The sequence below is a fragment of the Notamacropus eugenii genome, chromosome 2 (genome assembly GCF_028372415.1).
Source record: "Notamacropus eugenii isolate mMacEug1 chromosome 2, mMacEug1.pri_v2, whole genome shotgun sequence".
Taxonomy (NCBI): domain Eukaryota; kingdom Metazoa; phylum Chordata; class Mammalia; order Diprotodontia; family Macropodidae; genus Notamacropus; species Notamacropus eugenii.
In genome coordinates, this window is record NC_092873.1 from 351,160,995 (window position 1) to 351,185,625 (window position 24,631).

At 36.2% G+C, this 24,631-nt stretch overlaps 1 protein-coding gene across 5 annotated transcripts in view; it reads left to right on the forward strand.

Moving 5' to 3' along the window:
* SPOP (speckle type BTB/POZ protein) overlaps positions 1-24,631 on the forward strand; it is a 76,888-nt gene that overhangs the window by 28,302 nt on the left and 23,955 nt on the right. For all 5 annotated transcript variants that reach the window (XM_072646110.1, XM_072646112.1, XM_072646111.1 and 2 more), the window contains 2 exons: positions 22,915-23,062; positions 23,606-23,727. In XM_072646110.1, the coding sequence (XP_072502211.1) occupies positions 22,985-23,062; positions 23,606-23,727 (200 nt within the window). In that variant the 5' untranslated portion in view covers positions 22,915-22,984. The remainder of the gene's footprint in view (positions 1-22,914; positions 23,063-23,605; positions 23,728-24,631) is intronic.

The following is a 24,631-nucleotide window of genomic DNA, read 5'->3' on the forward strand; positions in this document are numbered from 1 at the left end:
AAATGCCTCTTGATCGATTTATTTGTAAAATGAAAGGATTAGACTAGGTGATTTCTAAGGTTCCTTCGAGTTCTAATGCTTTTCTATGTTTGAACTATTTCAATCAGCAAAGGTCTATTTTTGAATTGAAATATGGTGGTTAAATAATTTAGAGGATTGAATGACTTAGAGCCTATTTAAGCACATAGCTACTTTAGCCATTTATGTTGTAATTATTAACTGGTATGGACAGTGTGCAAGACATTAAAGTACTTGATCTCCCTGAATTGACATAATGGTTGATCACTAATTTGCATACTGACTTCACTTTGAATACCATAAAGTGGCAAACTAAATATGGCAGATATTAGTTTAGTTGATTGAATGTATTTTCAGTGAATTAAAGTCCACATGAGAACAGAAGCAGCACATAAAAGTTTCTTCAGAACCTTTCTTCAGAAAATACTTATCAAAAGGGGAGAGAACACCTAGTAGTTCAGTTAATTTCTATATTGAAGCCTCTCCTGGGTCAGGCCAAATACTTCTAGGAACATATATTCTCATGGCACTAAAGACATTATGATTTCCTTCCTGAAACAGAGATGTTCTTTTAATAACTCATTATGGAGTTTTCATATATTGATTTATCTAAGCCTGTTTTTGAAGTTGTATCTATTTTTGTTTAGGCTCACCTTTTGTGGGAATATTGAGTTCTGTAAGTTTAGTACCTGTTGAGATAAAGTGGTACATTCTTCTAAATTTAACTTATTCTGCTTTCTAGAACTGCTTCCTAGTGACTTCTGGTATATTGGGATTTAGTTAATATCATGGCTTAGCCCAGGAGTGGGGAACCTGTGGCCTTGAGGCCACATGTGACCTTCTAGGTCCTTGGGTATGGCCCTTTGACTGAGTCCAAGTTTTACAGAACTGATCCTTTTATTAAGGGGATTTGTTCTGTGAAATTTGGATTCAGTCAAAGGGTTGCACTTGAGGACTTAGAAGGCCTTGAGGCTGAAGGTTACTCACCCCTTGCTTAGCCTGTCATCACCATTTCTGATTCTATAGATTGCTTCTCTTCAGACCAAAAGTGCCTGATCCTTTTAGTTTCTCCCCCTGTTTGGCACCTTTTGGTCACCTCTCCCATTCTGCTGATCACTGGATCACTTAAATTTGTTTTTCTATTTTTGTGTGTTTTAGTAACCCTAAATTGCATATATTCCTAGTACGATTTGTATGTGGGTAGTATGTTTGTTTTGTTTCTAGTATCATTCCTGATGATGCTTTATATTTTTTTTTAAATTTACATTCAGGAGCACATTGCTCCTGTCTTCAATCTCCCTCCCCTTTTTTGGTTATCCCTTTCCTGATTGTAATTTGATAAGACATGATGCCCCATAATCTTTCGACTACAGTCCAGTTTAGCTTTTCCCTACATGTATTACTTTAGGTTTACCTGTAAAAAAAGTTTTCTCTCACTATTCTACTTAAATTCCCATACCTTAAGGAGGTAATGTGATATGGAAATAATACTGAACTGAGAGTTAAGAGGTCCAGTCTATGCTATTTTGGCTACTAATTCTATGACCTTTGGACAAGTCAGCTTCAAAATCCTTCTTTGCTTCTTAATATTTGTGGGACTTTGAATCACTTAACCTCTCTGTGTCTGTTTCTTAATGTATAAAATGAAAGGAGATTTTCTCTAAAATCCTTTTTAATCCCGCTATCTTATGAAATTACACCACTCCTCTGGACCAGCTTCCTCAAGCGTAAAATGAAGAAATTAGGCTAGATGATCTCCAAGGGCCCTTCTGATGTTGAGATTTTATCAAAAAAGTTCAAAAGAGGGAGAGATCACTTTTGGCTAGGTTGGTTCAGAGGAGGTTTCCTGGAAGGGGAAGCAGATGGGCTTTTTTAGGTTTAGGTAGGAAGAACAATGTGAACAAAGGTGAAATATCGCAAGACATCTTTTGAATATAGCTTAACCAAAGAATAGTGGAAGATAAGACTGGAAAGAGGGCCAGATCTTGAAGGACCTCTATAGGAGTTTAAGGAGTTTGGACTTTATACCACTGAAGTCTTTTAAGCGGGTAAATGACCTGAAATAATTTCATCTTTCTGGAAACTCAGTTTCTTTCTCAGAAAAGTTAGGGTGATTATCTTGTAGGGGTTCCTTCCAACTCTATATGGATTGCTCCTCCATATAGTTTTTCTTATCAGGTTGGTGTTTGGTTATCTAGAATTTCTGCGTGTCACCAGTAGACTTACAGAATTCATAGTGAACTTAAATTATTTATAAACATGTCAAATAAAATTGGTCCCTATGAGTTGCTATTAGTCATATGTCTCTATCTGCAGAAGTAATTCTTCCTTACTCTTTCTTTCTAAGGTGGATTCTTCTTTTATACTTCATGGATCTCTGATTCCAATTAAGTGGTTGCCCTCTGCAATGATGCTATTTGAAAGCCAGCGTTCGTTGCTCTCTCATCCAGAATGTCTCTTGTCTAGCTATAAAATGTCTACCTAGTAGGTGCTGGCAGTCTTCCTCTAAATCTCTTCATATTGTGGGTATGCATTTTCTACCTATTGATTGTCCTTTGCTCTCATTATTATGTGGCTAGTCTACCTTCTTTTCTGATCATGTATCTCTCTTGCTAACATCTTTTACTTAGTTTGTTCTTTATTGGAAATGTTACAGCCTTCTTGTGCCCATTATGTATCCCTCCATTCCTCTTTAGATGACCCTCTTTTAATTCTTTGGAGACTAGTATTTGGTGACTTAAAATTATAGAACATTACTAGAAGAATGTTATCCTTAAAAAGATGGGCCTGTGTTTGAGTCAGAAGCTGGGGTAATTAAAAGCACTGAACAATTTCCCAAAGTCAATCCATCCTGAGGACATCCTTGATGAAAGTATGAGAAAAGAACAGGCAGGATTTTTTATTGTAAAGACTCATCTTTATAGTCATAGAATTGACCAGAAGAAGTAGAGAATACAAGATACCTCTGTATGAATTATCTTTACTGAAAAAGCATTTGAGTGCTCCAAGTTTTTTCCATGCATATGTCAAAACCATACAAAATTCTTTGAAAAATATATCAAAGGTGATTTTGTTGGAGTTGGTGATGATTAACTTAAATTTAGGCATAAGACAGGGAGATAGATGTTTTCCAAAGGTGATGGCTACCATGATGGTACAGAAGTCTAATGTAGAAGCCAAATGATGGAAGGTTTCCTTATTGAGGGTAAAGTCTTCAAGGTGCTCCTGTTTGGAGAAAGCTTTGTTCAAGTCTCAGAAAATTGCAAGACTTCTTAAATAGAGGTTCAGAAGAATTCAGCCTAACCATATAGTTAGGAAAAATCAAGTGGATGAGTGCCTGCTGTCCATTTCAGAAGTTAAATGGATGCCCATAGAATTGATCCTTTAATATGTCTTAGTCATGTCTTAATCAGATATTGTTCATGGACAGTGAATAATGGGCCCAGAATTGAATTAGGAGAGTCATATTCTATTGGACAAGTTGTCTCCAGCCCATTCTCATATTGAATCAGTCTTTAAAATGATAGGTGAAAAGCTACATGTATCTTAGAGTGTGAAGTAATTTATTTCATAGCACAGAATATGGAAAAGATTCTACAAAGAGACCTAACCTGTCTGAGTTGAAGGTTTTGGCAAGATTAAAGATGGTCTTACTGGAGAAATAATTATAAAAAATAGTAAAAGGATGACTGGAAGTATGACCAGTGTAATTATGGTTTGTTTTGTTATTATTATCATCCATATACAAATAATGTTCATGCTGAGTTCTCTGTTTTTGCTTTGCATTAAAACTGAGACACTGAGATTGGTCAGGAGGTAATTTTTCCTTGATATGGCCACACACGTCTCCTACAACTAGTGGGTTGGGTTAGTTTTAGTAATCATTCATCAGAATAAATAAGTGCTTATGGAAATTTGTGTTTTGAATATGTCCATATGTCTGTAGGGAAAGCACTTTGGAATTTTTTTTTTTTTTGAAACTTATACTAGAAAATTGTTTTCTAGTCAGGACAGTGGGTTTTCACATTATGTCTACTAGTGGTACCTAAACTAGGGATAGGGGACTGATTTTGTGTTGTCTTAGGCAGAGGGAACTACGACATGAAGAAGCTAACTGTGTATGTTGGTAACTTACTTGGGAACATAGAGTGACACGTGTCAGAGGCAAGGATATGAACTCATATGTTGACTTTCTGCTCACTGTTCCATGTTGCCGCTACCTAAACTAGCAAAAGATAATCCTAATGTGGGTTAATAATAGCTCATTTATCTAACTTCTTTGACATGTAGTTGGTGAAGTATATGGGCAGCTAGGTGGCACAGTGTATAGTGCTGGGCTTGGAATCAGGAAGACCTGATTTCAGATCCAGCCTCAAAATTTTACTAGCTGTGTGACCCTGGGCAAGTCACTTAACCCTGTTTGCCTGAGTTCCTGATCTATAAAATGAGTTGGAAGAGGAAATGGCAAACCACTCCAGTATCTTTGCCAGGAAATCCCCAAATGGGGTTACACTGAGTTGGCCATAACTGAAATGACTCACCAACAACTACATGCTGTTAGTGATTTTTGAGGGGAGGTGACATCTGGACTCTCTTACATACACAAAGAAGTTAAGTATGCCCAGGGTTATGCAGCTAAGTAAGTGTGGGATAGGTCTCCTTATTTCAAAGCCAGCACTCTCTCCACTATAGTATACTGCCTTGAAATGCAGTATGTAAGTTTCTGACTAGGACTTAAACCTGCCGTGGAGACATGCATGATCTCTCTGGTCATTATATATTTGTGATCTTGTTGAAGTTACTAATAGTATTGCTTATACATGTCTTTCTTTAGAGCATAGAAGGTATTTGTTCTAAAGCAAGAGCTCTTAACCTGTGATCTTTTGAACTTAAAATATTTTGATAACTATTTCAGTGTAATTTGTTTCCTTTGTGATCTTACGAATTTTATAGATTTCAAAACAATATTCTAAGAAGGGCTTTATATAAGCTTCACCAGATTGACATACACACAAAGAAACGTTAAGAACCCTATTCTAAAGTATTATGCCTTGAAATCAAAACCAGAATGAACTTTTTATCACACTTCTTATTTCTGTTCATGCAATAAGAAAATTTTTCTGGAGTAAGAATCACCTAGACTCAGAAATTAAATTGTAAGATTTCTTTTTTGGATAGAGTGCCCGAAGACTTTAAAAAACTGGTAAGAGATTCTAAATTAAACTTAAGAACTGAAGTGAAGAACTAGTACTCAGATGGGGAGTTACCATCATTTATGACTCTGCTTCTGTGATTTCAAAAACTATAATACTGTGTAATTTTCTGTGCATCTCTTTGTGAAAGGCAAGTAGGCTAAATTCTGGAGGGAATGCAAAGATGAATTAAGAAACCCCTGTCCTCAAAAAACTTAAAATCTTGAAGAGTCAAGCTGGTTATTGGATGATATGTTTCTAATAAATTTTGTTCTTTTACATGATCACTACTAGTAAGTACCAGTTGAACTGAGCCACTATTTAAAATATAAGATGAAATGAGTATGGTTTTATACTTCTTATTTGATAATTAATGATTTCTTGTTATTCAGAACCATAATGTTAAAAAGGAAATTAAAAGGGCTCACAATTTTCAACACTAGTTTATCTTGGGATTTTACTTCATGCTGTTGAAATTCTTTTTTAAAGAACCATTTTTTTTAGCGTAACTTCTTGTAGCATATTAATGATATACCAGGGCTGGAGGCTCAGTGACAGTTGAAAGTGACAGTTGGTCAGTAAGAGGGAAGAGTAGAAAGAAAAAGACATCACAGACCAGAATGGGGTAGGGATGGGAAAAGTAATGGATTTTGAAGAGGAAAAAAAAGCTGGATCAAGTATCAGACAGGCCTAAAATTGAAGTTGCATCTCCTTTTTTTAAAAATACATCCTTGGGGCCTACAATTGTGAATTTAGCAAACTTTGATAGAGGAAAGGAAGGGAGGGTTTGAGGGGGTGCCAGAATTAGAGATTAATAGACCCACATTAGGGAAAAGGGGGAGAATTACTCTGTGTAGAAGGATTAAAAAGGTAAATTTGGGAGAAAAAAAATTTAAAAAGATGCTATAGTGAAATACCTTTATAATGATTTTCCCATATGTGTGCTACCTTGTTCTTTTCATTTATTTCTTTACTGTCAAATATCCTGACATGGATCTCAGACATTTATTCTAACTTGCTCCTGCTGTCCTTTTATATTTTAAAGCAAATTCAGAGTTAAGGCATATATGATACATGGTTTTTTTCCCCTTTCCCTTTTGTCTGAGTAGCAGCCATTTCTGAGTAATATGCCATCCAACCAGAGGGAGAACATTTCACTAGTAAAAAGCCAGGATTTTAATAAATTTATGTTCTTTGCAGAATTCCCTGAAATTATAGATTTAAGTTAGACTATAGCTACTATTTTATATATGTGTGTATGTATGTATGTGTATATGTGCATGTATACACATAAATATTATATTTTATAAGGATTGTTGGATAGTGCCCGAGAATGACCTGAAATATGAATTCTTCTCTTTACCTTATATCCCCATCATCATCAGTGGAAGGAGGGATGTAGGAAACTTTATATAACTTGCAATTCTAGTAAAAAATTCAGTGGCTACCAAGGTTCCCTAAGGAATCTCAATACTTGACAAAATTTGGCAACTCTTCCTATTGAATTTTTATGTTTTGCCTTTCTCTTGCTTTATTGCCAATATTCATTTTCAGCTTTGTTAACTGCAAACATTCACCCTTTTGCCTCTTCTCCCCTTGCCTCTTTTGGCTCTAAAAAGTCTTCCCATTTATTCTAAAGGTATTCATTGATTTCCAGACCATATTTAGGAAATGATTATTTAACTTTAAAAAACATGATGATATGATCCTAATTTAGCAGAGTTTTTCTGAAATTGTTTGTACCATAATGAGGTAAAATTAGGCATTCTAAAAAATACCTCCATGTTGATATCAGACTAGAATAATAGGAAATAAATGTTGTTCAGAGTCTTTATATTGTCTAATGTTTTATTTATTTTTGTATTAATGAGGTGGTTTATTGAATTTAATTCAAAACATTAGCAGAAGCATAGTTATAATGTATTTAATTTAAAACCACATGAGGTCTTAGTTATAATTTTTTTCATTTTTGTGTTTTTGTTTTTTTTCCTCACAGACCTAACTCATCCTGTTCAGGTCTTTGAGCACTTGGAGATCTTCAAGTGCTACAACTGAAAATTGTTACTTTTAAATTATATGCCCTGCAAATAACAAGTGTTTGAGTAGGGTTTCCTTTCTTACCTCATTTAGGCAGCCACTTGCCTAGTAAATGCACTGATGAGCTTTTAGAGTTGGTATTGTGTTCAGTATATGGGTTCCTTTTATTTATCAGAAAATATTTTAAAATTGAAATCGGAGTAATTTGTGCAGCAGTAGTAGAATAATTAGTGCCTACATGTTTGCTATATTCACTGTCCATGGCTTACTAGGATTTGTTCAGTTTTCCAATCTATCTTTCTGTTAAAGGTTCTAACTTTAGCAGTTAAGTCTTATGAAAGCTATGTAATATTCTTCTACCTTTATGATACCAATGATGCCTAGTAGCATTAATTCTGATAATGGTTTCCTCTATTTTAGTCGTAATTTTTATATATATTTTGGCTCCCTCATTCTTTCTATTGGTTTTTGCAATTTTCTCATTTTGTATCTGGTTAGAGAATGCAGCCAAGTCTTTATGAACTTTTTATAAGTTAGGAAGCATTGTGGCATAATGGAAGGTAGTGCTGGATTTAGTGTTAGAAGAGACCTGTGCTCATATATATCCCAGCTTTGAATACATGGGTTTTATTTTCCCCAGAGAAATCACTTCATCTTTATTCTTTATTCATCATTCTTTAGTTTCTTTATCTGTGTGTGTGTTCGTCCTTCTTTGCTGAAAGACCATGCCATCAGAGAAATGATGACATGACTTGCACTTGACTTTGTTTTGAGTGAGGGAGAGCTGTGCAGGTCACCAGCCTCACTTCTCCTCCAGAGCCATCTGAATCCAGTGACCAGAGATATTCATCAGGATGACTGGAGATGACCCAGGATGAGGCAATTAGGGTTAAGTGACTTGCCCAAGGTCACACAGCTAGTGAGTGTTAAGTGTCTGAGGTGAGATTTGAACTCAGGTCCTCCTGACTCCTGCACTGGTGCTCTATTCACTGCACCACCTCGCTGCCCAGCTTAGGGACTGTATGAGAAAGTTAAAGGAGGAGGTAATGAAGACAGCAATAATGATGGGAGATGCTGAGGCTTGTCATGGTACCCCCTTAGCAATTTCTCTTAAAAATATCATGATGAAAACAGCTCTTCCTGTTAACAAGCACCTAATTCTGACTCTGCTAATTGGGGAAATAGGGCACCCTCTTTCGGAGGTGCGGGATAAGATTTTACAGTCAAGTGACTCCCCAAGGAATGGGGAGAAGATAAATTACCTCAAGAGAGAAGAGTAAATAGCCAGTGAATTTGAGGTCATAATAGACCGACAAGAAAAGAATTGTTTATTGCTCTACTGAGAGCAGGAATAGCTATAACATGAGAATAGTGATACTAAATAGTTGTTAGGGGAAAGTATTTTCTGTTATGTATACATATGTGTATGTACATACATATAGGAACAGTTGTTAAATATATCTAAGGAAATGTCTCCAGTGGTTTTTTAAGATTGAAATTTTATTAAAATGTAACTGATGTTATGGGATCCTGTTTATTGCTTGTGCCTTTTGGGGGAACTTTCCTATTAAACTTTTCCAGTTCTTAAGACAAAATACAGCTTTTCTAACTTATAGCCATCCCCTAAGTTCTAACTTGAATCTTTCCAGTTGTGATTGAATTTTCCCCTTTTGTCATTTGAGTTATTGGTAGTAAAAATCATAATCCTTTTGACTCAGGGTTCAAAAGAGTCAAAACTTGAAGGCAGAAAACTAGACAGTATTTAAGTGACATAGGAGTAATTTTATTTTTTGTAATCACTTTCAAATAGTTTATTCATAAGAATGTCATAGGGAATAGGCAGACTGGTAATCAGGCTTTGCCATAAGGTGTGGCTAAATTTAAAGGTTACTAAAGGTATAAGGGGAATGACTAAAGCTCAAGCTCTTAAATGGGGAGAAGGAGGATGGACAACTTCTACTCTGGTCTAGGGAAGTCAGAGACAGATGTCTCCTCTTTCTTCAGGTTACCTTGTTTCCAATATTCTGAGAACTTCCTGCCAAAGCCAAGACTCAGGGCAGGACGTGGGGTATATTTAAACCTTCCCATTAGGAATGAACTGACTACCTGTGTGGAAGGAGAAGAAGCATATGAGTGACTATATGAAGGGACTGGGAAGCCAGGACCTGCAGAATGATAGCATACCATAGACAGATTGCTGCAGAGGGGATCCAGAAAGGCTTCCTGTCAGCTTCGTAACAGGCTATGGACACAAACTCCTGTGCCTTTCCTTCCAGTTTTATGACAGCATAGTCAGTTTCCCAGGCTGATACAGACAATGGGGGATCCACCCATCCACCCGTAGTGTAGGTGAGATTATGTAGTCACCTAGGTTTAGCCCTGGGCCATCTGATAAATTCCCAGTACATTCTTGTCTCTTCTTGAGGTCCTGACTCTTTGCTACTCCATGCTTGAGGTTAAACCTTTATGCACCAAAGTTTGAATAAGCAAGAAATGGATCCCAGGGGTAAAACTTACATTATTTAAAATAGGAAGCTGTCCTATAATCTTTTTTTTCATAACCAAACTCCTGGAAAAGGCTATTTGTACTGTGTCTCCATTTCTTCTCCTCCCACTTACTTCTGCTTACCATTACCAGTTATCCTTGCCAATCTGGTTTCTGACCTCACCAGTCAACTGAAACTGCTTTCTCCGAGGTGCTCAAGGATCTATTAATTATGAAATCCAGTAATATTTTCTCAGTCATTATCTTTCTTGACCTCTTTACAGCTTTAAAACAGATTATTATGAACTTGAAAAAAATCAACAAATATGAATATTTCCATATACAAAGTACAGAAAAAGTGATTATATGAGATTGTGAATCTCTGATATATGCTGCTTTTCAAAAATATATAGATTAAATTTAACAAAGTAATATCAACCTGACCTTTTGTGTGTATCCCTTTCTTCCTCTCCTATATTTTTAAAATGTTTCATTGGTACTGTTTTCTTTATTGACTTCAGTATCACTGTCTCCTTGGCCCCCTACATAATACCCACAACTCTCCACCTCCTCTCAGTTTTCTGGTCATTTTGACCCTGTTGACCTCATGATGCTGTTTTCTTCTGGTTCTCCTCGGTTTCCTTTTCTGTACCCATGTCCCACCACCAATCCTGGATGCCATTTAGGTTGGGCCACTTTTTATCATTATGCCTTCTTTCTTGGTGGTATCATTAGCTCCCATAGGTTCAACTGTTATGTCCTGTGCAGATGACACTCAGATCTATATATTCATCCCTAGTCACTCTCTTGAACTCTCCATTCTTAATATCTTTTTTGGTGTCTCCGATTTGATATCTCAGACTCCAAATGTCCAAAATGAAACTCATTATTCATACTCCCCCCCTCCCCCCATCCACCTTCTCTCCAAACTTCCCTATTTCTGTTGAGGGTTTTTCCATCATTCCAGTTAGCCTAGTTTTCAACCTCATTCAAATAAAGTTCTTAGCTTTTCCTTCATCTGTCATATCCAACCAGTTGCTAAGTTTTGCAGGTTCTACCTCCATGACATCTCTACTCCCCCCATTCTAGTTCAGGTCATTGTAAACTCTTATCTGGATTATTTCAGTAGCCTCTTAATTGAATTGATGGCTTCTGTTTTCTCTTGTCTACTCCATCTGGCACATCATTGCCAAAATAATTTCCACAAAGCACACTCTACTATTTTACCACCCAGTTCAAGAACCTTCTATGGCTCTTCATTCTAGAAACAAATACAAACCTTCATTGTCTCTAGAAACAAATACAAACCTTTCTGACACTTTAGGCCCTACAAAATTTGGTTTCAGCCAAGCTTTCTGGTTTCATTTTGAATTACTCCCTTCTGCACATTCTATATTTTCACCGAACTGTCCCATTAGCTATTTCCTGAACTTAACATTCCATATCTCACCCCTTTTCCTAAACTGGCCCCTGTACCTGAAATGTACTCTTTCCTCACCTCTACTTCTTAGGATCACTAGCTTCCTATCTGCAGAAGGTTTTTATTAATATTTTACTGGATGCTCTCACTGTTCTCTCTACCCACAAATTATCATGTATACACTTAACTATTTTTATGCATCCTTCCAGCAGAATATAAGCTCCTTGAAGGAGTTTGCAATAACATTCATTTAATGAATGTTTGGATTGGGTTGGAAGCTCTAATAGATGATCTACAGGGTCAGCTCCTCCCTCCTATTTGTATCCCAAGATCTCTGTCTCCTTTTTCCTTGCCCACCCCCTCCCCCCAAACTGAGGATGACTTTCTTTACTCTAGCCCTGATAAAATTCCTAGCTCTTGGCAATGGGAAATAAAACTAATAAAGTAAAACCAGGAATCAGCTTTAGGCTTCTTTGTTGTTCCTTGTGATATTTCAGACATATACTAATGGCCTTTGCTGAATAGTCATATAAAATTTAAAAATAAAATCTGAAGAGATAATGAAAATCTTTCTTACGAATCCTGTAGAAATCCACCCAGTCTAGTACCAAAGCAAATGCGTACAAGAAGCAAAAGGAAGTGCTGTCAAGTAGATATGTAACCTTCTTTTACTACTGAGCATTTAGTCTTATCACCTCTCCAAAAGAAATCAGATTTCCTGCAGTGTACATGGTGTTATACTAGTAGACATCAGACATTGTGTGCTGCTTTCTAGACCCTTTAGGGAAGGGGAAAAATTGTCAGATGATCCTGACACATTACCCTAAAGCCAACAAATTAGCTGAAAAACCAAAACCATAAAACTCTCCTCTTTAAAAATTAGAACAAGTGGTGTGAGAAATAAAAGTTAAGGGCCTTTCATATTACATTTCATCTCCTCCAACTTTTTTCAAAGTTTTTTCTCTTAACCAGACAGTTATGTATTATGTGATATTATGGCAGTTTGTGTGACTGTTTAGTTGGATACATTTTTATAGATTTTATTTTAGTGTGTAAATTTCACTTGGCTCCAAGATTGACCTGTTTTGACCTCAGTAATTTGGCAGTCTCCATTGCTGACTGTAATTCTAAACTTGCATTTAGCAAAGTGAAGTAGAATATAGAAGCTTATTTATGCCAATATAGGTTAAGAGTTGTGTACTCTTTTGCATTATAAGTACCTAATTGTAAAGAAAGATTTGTAGTTGATTGTTAATTATGTCCAGTACTTGAATTTCAGACCAGGTCATGATCCTGGGACTAAAGGTTTAAAGGTCTTTCAAAACCATTCTTGCCTTATTTTCTTTAATCATGCTTTGTTGGATTTGGTGATGACTAGAACTGATGTTACTGTTTAATCAAGTCATATATACCACCTGTGTTTCAACAGAAATCCTTCCTTCTTCTTACCTTGTGTTAAATCATCACTAATCCATTCATAATGGTATGTGTTTAATGATGATCTTATAAAGATCTTCTTCATCAGCTATTTATTAGCTGCCACAGGGAGCCTGGCTTTTCCTAGGCATATACTACTTGGCTGCAGTTATACCTACTTGTGAGGTAGGTGGCAAAGATGATCATTTCATTCCTCTTTTACAGATAGGTGGACAAATCTTTTTTGCCATGCTCACAAACTAGCTTAAAAGTCTAAACTCATTTTCCTGGACCACGCCGTTCTGAGAACTGACAAAGAGAACAAAGACTGGCCAAATGATACTATTTAACTCATGTAGGCAAGTAAGACCAATTGTAGTAATTTGAACTAATAAATCCCAGTATGTCTTTTGTGAAAATTTCCCCCCCCTTAAGTGTCTTACTCATTTCTGTTTCGAAGTGGACAAGTTGTTTTATAAGCTTCCGAGAAGGATTAACATTTGAGAATAAGTAGATTTTCATTTTAATCAAATTTCAAAATTAGTGTAAATATAAGGGCAAAAAAGTTAAATGCTTAGAAATTGTTAATGGTTGTAAAAAGTCCATAGTGGAAAGAACACTGAATTTTACCTCAAACCAGGCAGGGTCTGCTGCTTTTACTGCCTTTGTGACCTTCAGTAAGTCATTTGCCTCTCACCCCTAACTCCTCCCTCCCATTCTCCTCCGCTTCTTCATATGTAAAAATAATGTCACTGAATTAGATGATCTCTAAGGTCCCTCTCAACCCCCAACTTTATTTTTGTAAAATATGTCATTCATACTACCTAATTGAAATAATGTATGTAAAATTTCTAAAACATTACAACTTGTGCATAGGGAATGTAAATATTTTCTCCTGTCTTAGCCTAGAACTTATTTTTTTTTTAGTTTAGTTTAGGGGGGAGAGAGTGAGAAAATGAATTTATACTTTACACAAATTATAGGAGAAATAAGTGCTTTTATTTAAATTTTCATTTGATGATAATACATCTTATTGGAGAACTCAAGTAAAATTGTTCTCTATAAATGGAAATGCTACCTTAAAACAATTCATGGGTTTCATTCTGCTCTATAAAAAGAATTTGACTAAGTAGATTGCCTTATTTGTGTGTTTGACTTAGAGCCTCGGCTCTCTGTAGCAGTGTCCTATGTAGTGTTTGGCATCTTGATATTTTGATGAAAATGAGATTCTTGCCTAAAGCCTTATGCAGATTTTCATTATGCAGATGTCCTTAGATGTGTTGGGTGTTACCGTGTTTTACTCTTTTAAACTCTACTCTAACCAACCGAAGCCAGGAAATTCAATTAATACTGATGGTCTATCTTTACCAAGTTTATATATTGAATTTTGTAATGAATGTTTTTGTAGTGAATGCCCCTCTCCTGAGCCATTTAGCATTAGAATCCTAATGTCAACCCCTTCCCTCCCATTGCTTTTTTATTTTTTTTAATGTTTCCTAGAAAAAGAAAGGTAGGTCAACAGAAATGGGAACTTCATTTCTGCTGGCTTTCTAGCTATAGGGAGTTTGTGTTTATATGTATAACTGCCAAGTTTCTACGGTTTAAAGAAACCGTATGGTTTAGTACATAGAGGAGCAGATTAAATGCACACAGAGATCTGATGTTTCTTTTTAGAATAGATTGAGGAAAGTTTAGGTGTCTCAAGCAAATATAAATCCTAGGAGATGCTAACTTCTATCCTTTAATGTATTTGTAGGTAATACTGAACTGTAATTGGTGATCTATCTGGTAGGGAGAGGGCAAACATATTTCAAATAGCTAATTGTAGGTAATAAAATCATTGAGATTTCTGCAATAGAAACTCAGCCAAAACTCAGTGTGTCTCTTGAGATGAAACCATGGGGACCTTGTCCAACATACAGTCAAATTGTATTAGCAAGAAGTAGTATTTAAACATAATTTGATCAGCATTTGTACAGAACAGGAAAGACTATTGTAATTTGTCTCCTTTAGCGCCCAGAGGATTCCAAGAGATTTCGCAACCTCTGTATTTGTTGCAGTGAAATGACTCTTATGTTTTCTAATTTCTTGCCCCTTGGACAAATCTTTACATGGTATTGGGGGCCAAACCTTGAATCTGTTTGTCATTTAGATTTTCTGAGCACCTTATGAACTTAGGAGACTTTGAATGAATCATCTCCCAACTCTCAAGAGTCTTTGGGCAATGATAATTGTAAGATGAACAGGAGCTTTTCAGTGGAGGAAATTTTTTTCTTTGCTTCTTTTCCAACTCTTGTGACCTTTCTTAACCTAGAAAAAGGAATCCCCATTAATATGTGGGATGTGTTAAAAATTTTGACTCTTTCAAAATTCTTAATTCCTTGTTGCCATTGGGGGATTTTGAAGACCAGCCAGTTTGTAGAATCTGTGTACAATTGTAATTTTGAAAAAGAAGAAGTCTCTGTTAGAGGATAGTTTTTACTTTTTAACTTCAGGTACTCAGAGAACTGAGCCCCACACTTTAAAGGAGAAATGGATGGGCCTTTTTACATCCAGGATATTTCTTTGTTTGACCAAATATTTTGTTTTAGATGCTTCTCTTGCAGTAGATTCTGAAAATAATGTTTGCAGAAACTTAATCTTATGGGTCCTTTGGATTGACTTTTTTTCCCCGGCAGAGTTTTTCTTCTAAACCGGATTCTAGTAATAAACAACAACAGGTCATACCACTGGACCTTATTCACAGAGAACCTGTGAATAAAGACTTTGCTATTACATCACTAGATGCATCCAAATATATGTCTAAAAAAGTGTATTTAGCTTAGTAGTTAAGAAAACTTGGGGCATAAGTTTAAAAAAAAAGCCACAGGTTTAAGATTTGTAAAGGCCCAACCTGGGTAAATTTCACTGAGTTTCAGAGTACTAGTGTGGTACAGTAGAAAGTACAATGTATTTCTAGTCAGAAGATGCAGGGTCAAGTCTTTGAGACCTTGGACAAGTCGCCTCAGTTAGTCAGCAAGTACTTAAGGACCTAACTATTTAAGTCACAGTGTTCTAGGCACTGGGGAATACAAAGACACAAAATAAAACCTATTTTCAAAAAACTTAAATTTTGTAGGCCTTAGTTTCTTCGTCTATAAAATCAAGGGTTGATTTAGATGCCCTTGAAAGTTACTCTTCCACCTCTAAATCTATGGTCTTCTAATTTTCTGCCTTGTCCTAGTTGTAAACCTTCATATTGGAGAGATAACAAGTGTTAGATTCTCCCTGTGTATATTTTTGGGGTCAGGGAACTGTGCCAGATATTCAGAATGACAGCTAGTTTGGGCTGGGTATTCCAAAAGGGAGAGAATGATTCTGACACAAAAAAGATGACCATTTCCCTTTAAATGGCAATAAAAGTTTTGCTGTTTTTGTTTGTTTTGTGATAGTGAGGGGAAAAAGTTTGCCTCTTAAGGTGAGAATTATTTCATATTTTAACCTTTGAGCTGGCTGCTAAGGTCCCTCAAGGGACAAGGGCTATTTGCAGTTATTTATAATCTAGAGAGAAGAGCACTAAGTCTATAAACAGCTGGCTCACACAGAGACTTTAGGAAGCACTGTGGAGTGTCCTATTGCTAATCCCCCCTGACTTCCGTGGTTTGGGATTCCTTCATCTACCTTCCTGCTTCTGCTCTGTTTGGCTTTATCAGGAAGAGCCTTGCTACTCAGGCTACTTTTGTAAAACTCTGTATTATATTTGGATTGGATGTGAAAAGTAACCTGAAGGTTGCCCAGATTTCTCTGTTCTCTGAGTTTGAGTCCAGGCCTACCGGGAAAAACAACTGCAAGCTGGAAAAAACCTCATAGGTACTGACATATTCAAGTAACCATGTACTTACTTGATTTGGAGTTTTGCTTATATTTGACAACAAGAACAATTTAACTCTATTAGTTGGGTAAGGGTTTGGTCATATAAGGATGGAGTTTACCTAAGGCTACTGTCTTGATCTAGCTTTGGAAAAATTCAGCAACATATCTAGATTTGGGGGTGGGGTGGGTGTGTGGGTGTGTGGGTATGTGGGTATGTGGGTGTGTTCCAGCACGCTTTTTCTACTATGTTTTGTCAAAGCAAAGAATGATGCAAGGTGCGTTTCATGGAGTTAGTTTTAAAAGGGCAATGGATATGGAAATTACAGATGAAATCCCAGTGCAATAAATTCTGGGGACTGCCCAAATTCTTACATTATGCTAGAATTTTATTGCTTTGACTGTATCTTGAAATAAGTGGGTCATTGGCTGGGTCTTTATTCTTATCTATTGTAAATCATATTTTTTCGTTACAGGATGTGGCCTGTATATATACTATGCACTTTTGACAGTATTTCTGTATAATCATTTGTGTGCAGGAAATTTCACATGTATCCCTTTAACTTTTTCTTACAACATTCCCTGTTTTCTTTTATAACATGGATTATACTAATTGACTCGTTTGTCCTCATCTTCTTACCAGAATGAAGATAGAAATACAATCCTTTACACTTAGAATAAGATGAGTTGATAATTTTCTTTCAGGGTTCTGTAGTATTCAAAATGTGGCCATATTCCACATTACCTGTTGCAGCCATATGAGGCAAGAACTTGCTAGTAACAAAACTCATTCAGCAAATAGACTATTTCTAGTGTAATATGTTCAGGCCCTTTTGTTAGTTATGTCTCTTTTATAAGATAGTCACAAACTGTCCCATAGTTTGAAAATTTTAATTGTAAAAATTGCTAGGTTATTCGAAAGTATAGTTATAAAGTTTTAATATAGCAAAGAAGCAGCTACCTTTAATTAGAACTGTATATTCATACACAAACAAAAGTGTTTCATTCACAAAAAGTGTACTTGGTTACTTAGAAAAAACACCAAAAACAAGTAGCCCTAAATCTTTCCTTCTGTTATACACTGCTCTATTTTGTCCGGTGTTGATGGTCTTTGGGATTGTCCTCAGTTTCATTTTAAGAGCTGTCTGAATAAAAAAAACACCGTACTTTCTGTAACAAGAATCCATTAGGCTAAGTTGAACTGCCAAAAGTTTGCCCTTAAAAGTCAGATGAGCTTTGCAACAAAGGAAGTCAGTGTGACCTGTAATAATCTGTCATTGAGGTAATGTGAAAGAAGTTATTGCACCCTGGATTACATATTATTTAGTACACACAAATAAAGGAACAAAGAAAACTCTGTAGGTCACATTAATCCTCAAGTATTATGGTTTGTACGTATCTTCCTTCCATGTCTTCTATTTTTCTTTGTCAACAATCTTTTTGGCATCTTCTATTTTGGAAAGTGCAAGCGTCTCTCAGTTTTAAAATAGTTATGACACTGAAATTTTTCCTTACTTGAAAACTGAACCATATTTTAAGCCCAGGCCAAAAAAAAGGTGATACCTTTTTTAAAAGGAAAAAAATAATCTCTAGTACAGCAGGTAGTTGCTGGAATACATTCCAAACCATGGAACTTAAAAGTTTTTATACTGATTCCATACTTTTTTCATTAATGTGGGTGTTTTAAGACTGACCCTGGTATAAGGATTACCCACAGCAGTCATAAATCAGATATGGTTGTGCCAGTCAACAGAGTTTTAGGTTTCATGGATGAGTAGTTTGAATTGAAGATGGAGAGGGTCACTAGGGAGATAAAATGAAATATAAAAATGACTGCAAAATCTTCCTGCAACACTTTGCAAAGACTGTTCTAACCTGACTATGCCCACTGCAGATAAACTACTGACACTTTATTCCCTCTTGTACAACTCTTTGTCCCAAAAAGAATCTTGGTTATGTAATCCCTAAGCAGAAGTGTTTTAGCTCAAACCATTTCCTGATTTACACCAGGAGTTGCTTCTGTGGCTTAAAGTGGGAAGCAAGTTATAATATTTCTGTATTTATCTCCTTCCTTTCAGTCCCCTCAGCACTAAGTCAAGCATTCCTTCACACTTGATTAATAGCTTACCTTGGCTCTCTGGTGGCTAAGATTTTAGGTGCCAAAATGGTATCAAGGCCTAGTTTATAAACCATTCAAAAGTCTAAATTAGTAGTCTTCGTTTATGTCATAGTTTTCCTTTCATTGTGAATATTGCACATTCAGCAATGTCAGCAAAGAACCTGTGTTAATAATTTGAAATAAAAGCAAGAGAAGTATTAATGAGTTTGACAGAAATTAGATATTTTAGTACACTGTACAGTTTGTTTGAAAATACATTCTATAGTTCGGGACAAAGTCAGTGACAATTTTTCAACTTTTCACCTATTCTCTTTTAGCCTAATACTAAACTTAGAATTGATACTGACTGTTCCTTTTTCATATTGGTGTCAATCTAACTTGAAAAATTCCTAATGTTAAGCAAGAATAATGGCTTCATGCTTTCATAATGTCACTTGTAGACATTTTGAGGATCATATGGGGATTGCTATTAGTTGTTTGAAAATGCCTTCACATTGGATGTTTAGCCACATAGCAATATTTCTTGATATAGGTTTAAGAGGGTAATGAGGGTCTGGTTGTAAGAAATTCTCCAGTGTTGTTTGGGATTGCCAGAATTCTATCAAGTTCAGTAGTCTTTGAAAAATGCATTTAATACATTTTTTAAAAAATTTCAAATAAAAATTTAAATTCATTTAAATATATTTAAATTGGCTTTCACTAGAGAGAACTTTGATTTTGTTTTAATCAGTTTGAAGCCGATAATATATTTTATTACTAGCTGTTTCCTATAAAAGTTCTCAAAAAGATGACCCCCAAATAGATCTCTTTTCTTTTAAAATTGTTTCTCCACTGGGCATTGGTGGCAACTGGCATGGTGTGACGGAGAGTTCATATAGCACCAGGATTCTGCACTGATGAATCACTTTACCAATAGTGCCTGCTATGAGTGAAATTAATTAGATCTGTGCTATCCTAGTCAATTTCCCTCTCAGCAGGCATTGTGGATAAAGCTCATCAATGTGGGAGGCAGAGTCTAGTTCAACCAGCTGCTGAATTGGACATGAAGAAAAAGAAAAGTAGAGTTAGTAAAAGGACGACTGGGTAATAAGAATCTAAAAAGAATGGAAAAAATTCAAAGAAAATGTCCATGACTACAGTAGGATTTCTTCCATCTTTATGAATGTCCCTTAATGTTAATGAACATTTAAGTTATCTAAGTAGTTGTTTGAGGAAGTTGCTATTTCATTAGCTTCAAAAGTTATTTAGTTGTTAGATGAATTTGTTTTTAACTTGTAAATAGTTTGTACAAAAAGCCTGGCCAGTTAGATGGACACAGTTTTAGTCTGGACTGTTTTGTTAATATAATACATGGACAAATTGACAGCAGTTCAGGCTACTGCTTCTATGTAGTTCTGTTTCAGGTTTATACCTCCAAGTTCTTTTGCTTTAAGGATTAGGGAATATCCCTGAAGGTAAATAAATAATTCTTAGAGTGCCTTTACTGAGTAGTTTAATGTATTTGTTCCTCTTTTAAATATTTGTTTCTATATTAACTTTTTCACATAGACTTGAAACTAAACTCTTTTAACTTAATATTGTCTTGAGAACCGAATGAGTGATTTTAAATACATGAATGAAATGGATATTGTCATATTTATAACTGTAACAGGAAGTTAATTTTAAAATGTTAATTTTCCAAGTGTTTTTCATGTCCAAGTAATTTCTTTTCATTTCTTTGTTTTTTTTGTGGGGAGGTGAGGCAATCAGGATTAAGTGACTTGCCCACGGTTACATAGCGAGTAAATATCTGAGGTTGGATTTGAATTCTGGTCCTCCTGACTCCAGGACTGGTGCTCTATGCACTGTGCCTTTTCCTGTTCATTTCTAATGGATTTTTTTTTTTTGTCCAAATGAGTGCAGTTTTTAAAGTGAAATTTGAAATTCCCACCCACTGACAGAGGAGACCCCTGCTGGTACCAGTAACTTAGTTGTGGAGCTCTAGCTATAGGTCAGCTGCCAAAATAATCTTCATGCATAGGTCTGACTGTGTCACTCATTTAAAAATGTGTCTCTTTTGTCTCTAGGATAAAATCAAACTTCTTAGCTTGGCATTTAAAGCACTTCCCAGTCTGGTTCTAGCCTGTCTTTCCAGACTTATTTCATTCACATTACTCTCCTTCTGTGCACTCTCTTTTCCAGCAAGACCTACTTGCTATTCCCTAAATTTGGAATTCCTTCTCCTGTCTCCATGCCTTTGCATAGGCTGATTGATTCTCTCCATGCCTGGAATGTACTCCTTTCTCATCTTCAAATAATAGAAATTTTAGAATAATCAACCTAGAATTGGAAGGAGCTTTTAGTGGCCATCCCTTCATTTTATGATGAGGAAACTGAGGTCCAAAAAAGTTGGACTTATCCAAGGTTTTTGTCAGAGGTGAAATAAAAACCCAGACCCTCAGACTATACCACTCCTCTCTTCCCCCAGCATAGACCCCCTTTTTACCTTATACTCTTACTACTCTCATAATTTCTTTCAAAGCTTAGCTTAAGTACCACCATCTAGAGCAGGCCTTTCCCAATCCCTTTGGTGGTTAGCGCTTTTTTCTTTCTCATATATTCATGTGTATATTTAACAATTCCAACCCACCACTCCCCATACCAACTTTTAAGGGTCTTGCGGGGAGAGACTTTGTTTTGCCTTTGTATCTTTAGTACCTAGCAAAGCCTGGAACAAAGTAGGCTGCTGTTGAACTTAAATTGAATTTGCAGATAAATTGTAGTATGAGATGCATTTCAGAGGAAATGCAAGCTCTCTTCTTCTTTGTCATAAGATCATCAGGTCGTAGAATTTAGATTTGGAAGGTTTCTTAGAGGTCATCTGTTCTATCATTTTCATTTTATAGATTAGAGAACTGAAGCTCAGAGAGACTGTGACTTGCCCAAAGTCATACAACTAGTAATTATCAGAGATGGGATAGTGATGGTAATCAGTCATAGAGGGGCAGTTGGTCTCTTCTCTTGATGATAATGTAGAGCTACATATTATAGAAACTAGAAAGGCCCTCAAATCACTATGTTGATTGAAAAAACCAGCAGGACAGCCTTTGGCTGGTATAATTGGGATAGAGAGCCATATGTTATAATTATATCACACCATTTCTTGAAATATGTTCTGTCTGTAAATGCTTGAGAGGCAGAACCTCTGACTTCAGTTATGTTTTATATAATAGCACCTTATAAGAATAGTATTTGATAGTAGCTTATTTTCTATCACCACGTGAATGCTTTTCATTCATTCACTTATGAGAAGGGTCTTATCCTCATTGAAAGCAGTCTCAAGAGGCATGCTACAGCTAAAAACAAGTCTTGTCTCTGAGACCCATTCATTTCAGTCTGAAGTTATCCATCTCTATCCTTGCCATAGTTACTTAAATAGGTACTGCCTTCTAAAGAGCAGTATAGTCAAACCAAGCATTTTAACCCTTTCTCTGTAATTTTATTTCCAAGTTTACCTTAACATTTGCTTTCATTGCTTTATAGGAATAGTCTCTGATAAGGAGACCAGAATTAACATTGAAAATTGGTGATTTAGCCCATCACCAAGGATCCAGTTTTTTCTGGACCTGTGGTATACCTAGAATCTTTGTGGCTAAGTCCAGACCCGCCAAAAGGTGCTTTCTAGGAAGTGTAGGAGAAAGAGAATGACAGTATGGAGAGATAGGAAGGGCCTGGTTTCTTCATCTGTAAAATGAGAGTGCTGGATTCAGTGATCTCTGAGGGTCCTTCCAGCCCTAAAGCCCTATGGAAAAGGAACCTCAGCTAAGCACAGACTTTTTTCAGGGAGACCATTGTCTTTGTTATTTGCTTTTCTTTGGCCTTCTACTTCTCTGCCAACCACTCCTCACTCCTAGCAGCCTCCAAAAGTGCCCAAATCCATCTTAGCAACCCTTTCTTTTTACTTTAGTGGCATTTGACCAGCAAAACTCCCAACTGTTTATTATAGTGCTTAGAAAAACCAAACAGTTTGAATGGGAAAATGAAGCCCTGAGAAGTGATATTTAGCCTCATTTAGATATTTAACCACAGATAGAAGTCGGTATATATAGTTATCCATACAGTTAATACAGTGGTTAGTGTTTTTTTTCAGGATCAATGGTTAGCGATTATCTCATTAACTTCTTACTATGAAAACATTTGTTATCACCTCTTTAAAAAACACCTTTTTATTGGTGTAAATTAATTAAATGTTTGTTCTTTTTATATCTCTAGCATATGTATTATATTCAAACAAGTGTTAGATCAAAAATAATTTTCCTGCTCTCAGGTATATAGGACAGATAATAAGTAGTATCCCTGGAGTTCTAACCAAAGTCTTTTTGTTCTTTGGGATTGACAGGGTGAAGACTAAATAGAAAGGTTTTTTTTTCTTCTAAATTTGGAAATCGAGTTTAACCTTCAAACTGGCGATGTCAAGGGTCCCGAGTCCTCCTCCTCCGGCAGAAATGTCGAGTGGCCCTGTAGCTGAGAGCTGGTGCTACACACAGGTAAGTTAATTTTTTTATTGATCTTAGAGGATTTTTTGGAAGTCAGAAATGTGAAATTCTTTTCTACCTTGAGGCTTAATGTTTAGAGTCCTTAAAGGGGAGGGATCATACCAGGAGATGGCAATCTAGAATAGGAAAATATGCCTGTAGTTATGGTCTTTTCAATCTTCCAGACCTTTACACGGTAGAACCTGCCTGAATGTTCTAAACTTGGTTCCAGAATCACAAATAGCACAAACTGTTTGGAGAAAAGGCAAATAGAGGTTAATGGATACTTCATTTGCTTCATTCTTTTGCCTCAGTGTTTTTCTCACTTTGAAACAAGTATTTCTGGTATTCTTGAAAAAAGTTGTGAAGGTGATTGCCAGATGTTCTCTGCATGTTGAGGCTGCCCTTGTCCCTGCTTACCTTCCCTCGTTCACCAAATGGTGCTACCTTGAAGTTGGCATTAAACACAGGGAAAAGAGGGAAGATCTGAGCTTCTCCCTGCTTCTTGTGGTTGACTATTCTTCACTGAGTTGCTTTCTGACTTTCTGTCTATAGATCAAGGTAGTGAAATTCTCCTACATGTGGACCATCAATAACTTTAGCTTCTGTCGGGAAGAAATGGGTGAGGTCATTAAAAGTTCAACCTTTTCATCAGGAGCCAATGATAAACTAAAATGGTAAGGAACACATTCAGCATAATGAAACTTATAAGAAGTGTTTCCAGCTTGTACAGTATTAGGGTTTATCCAACACAGATACAGGAGAGTGCAATCTTTTAAATGTCTTCATTGAGAACCTACTGTGTGCATAGAACTATATCAGGTACTTAGAGGAATATTTGGTTGTTGGCATTTTATTCAGATTTATGCTCTGGCAAACTATGTGCTAATGATTTGGGTAGCATGTACTTGCTGTGAAGAGCGGCATAGGGGTAGGCTCCTGGCCAGGAAGAGGTGCCATAACTCTGGCGTGGCCTAGAGGGTACATATGGCTTGTAGATTGAATGTGGCAGGAGCAGCATCTGAATCCACATGCCGCGGATTCAACTTGTGACATTTACACTTTAGATAGAATACCTTAAGATTATAACTCTCCATTTAATCTTTGTTTTAATTCATCTTTGGATTTGTATCACTAGCTATATTTGTAAATCCATTTAGAAACTATATCTATAAAATCATTTCCAGAGGAAATGTAATAAATTTACCTTTGTCTAAATTACCTTCCCCACCCTTCCCTCCTCAAACTCTTAAGAAGAGAAAAACAACCCAAGAACCCTAAATAAACCTCATGCTTAAGGGAAAAAAAATCCTTCATGACCAGATTTGGTAAATTTCTTTCAGATCATCACACACTTGATATATTTCTCTGAAAGTGGGATTTTTTTTATCCCCTGCCTAGACCTACCCAAAAAACCCCTAACATTTATTAAGGCCCTTACTGTATATAGAACACTGAGCTAGGTATGGGACAGGTGTTTAGATAAAACATAGATCTTAACAGTGGGGGGTTGGGAGGGGCAGAGTAAGAAACCAGTAAACAAAAATGACTGTAATACGTGATATTACATAAGTGTGTTAG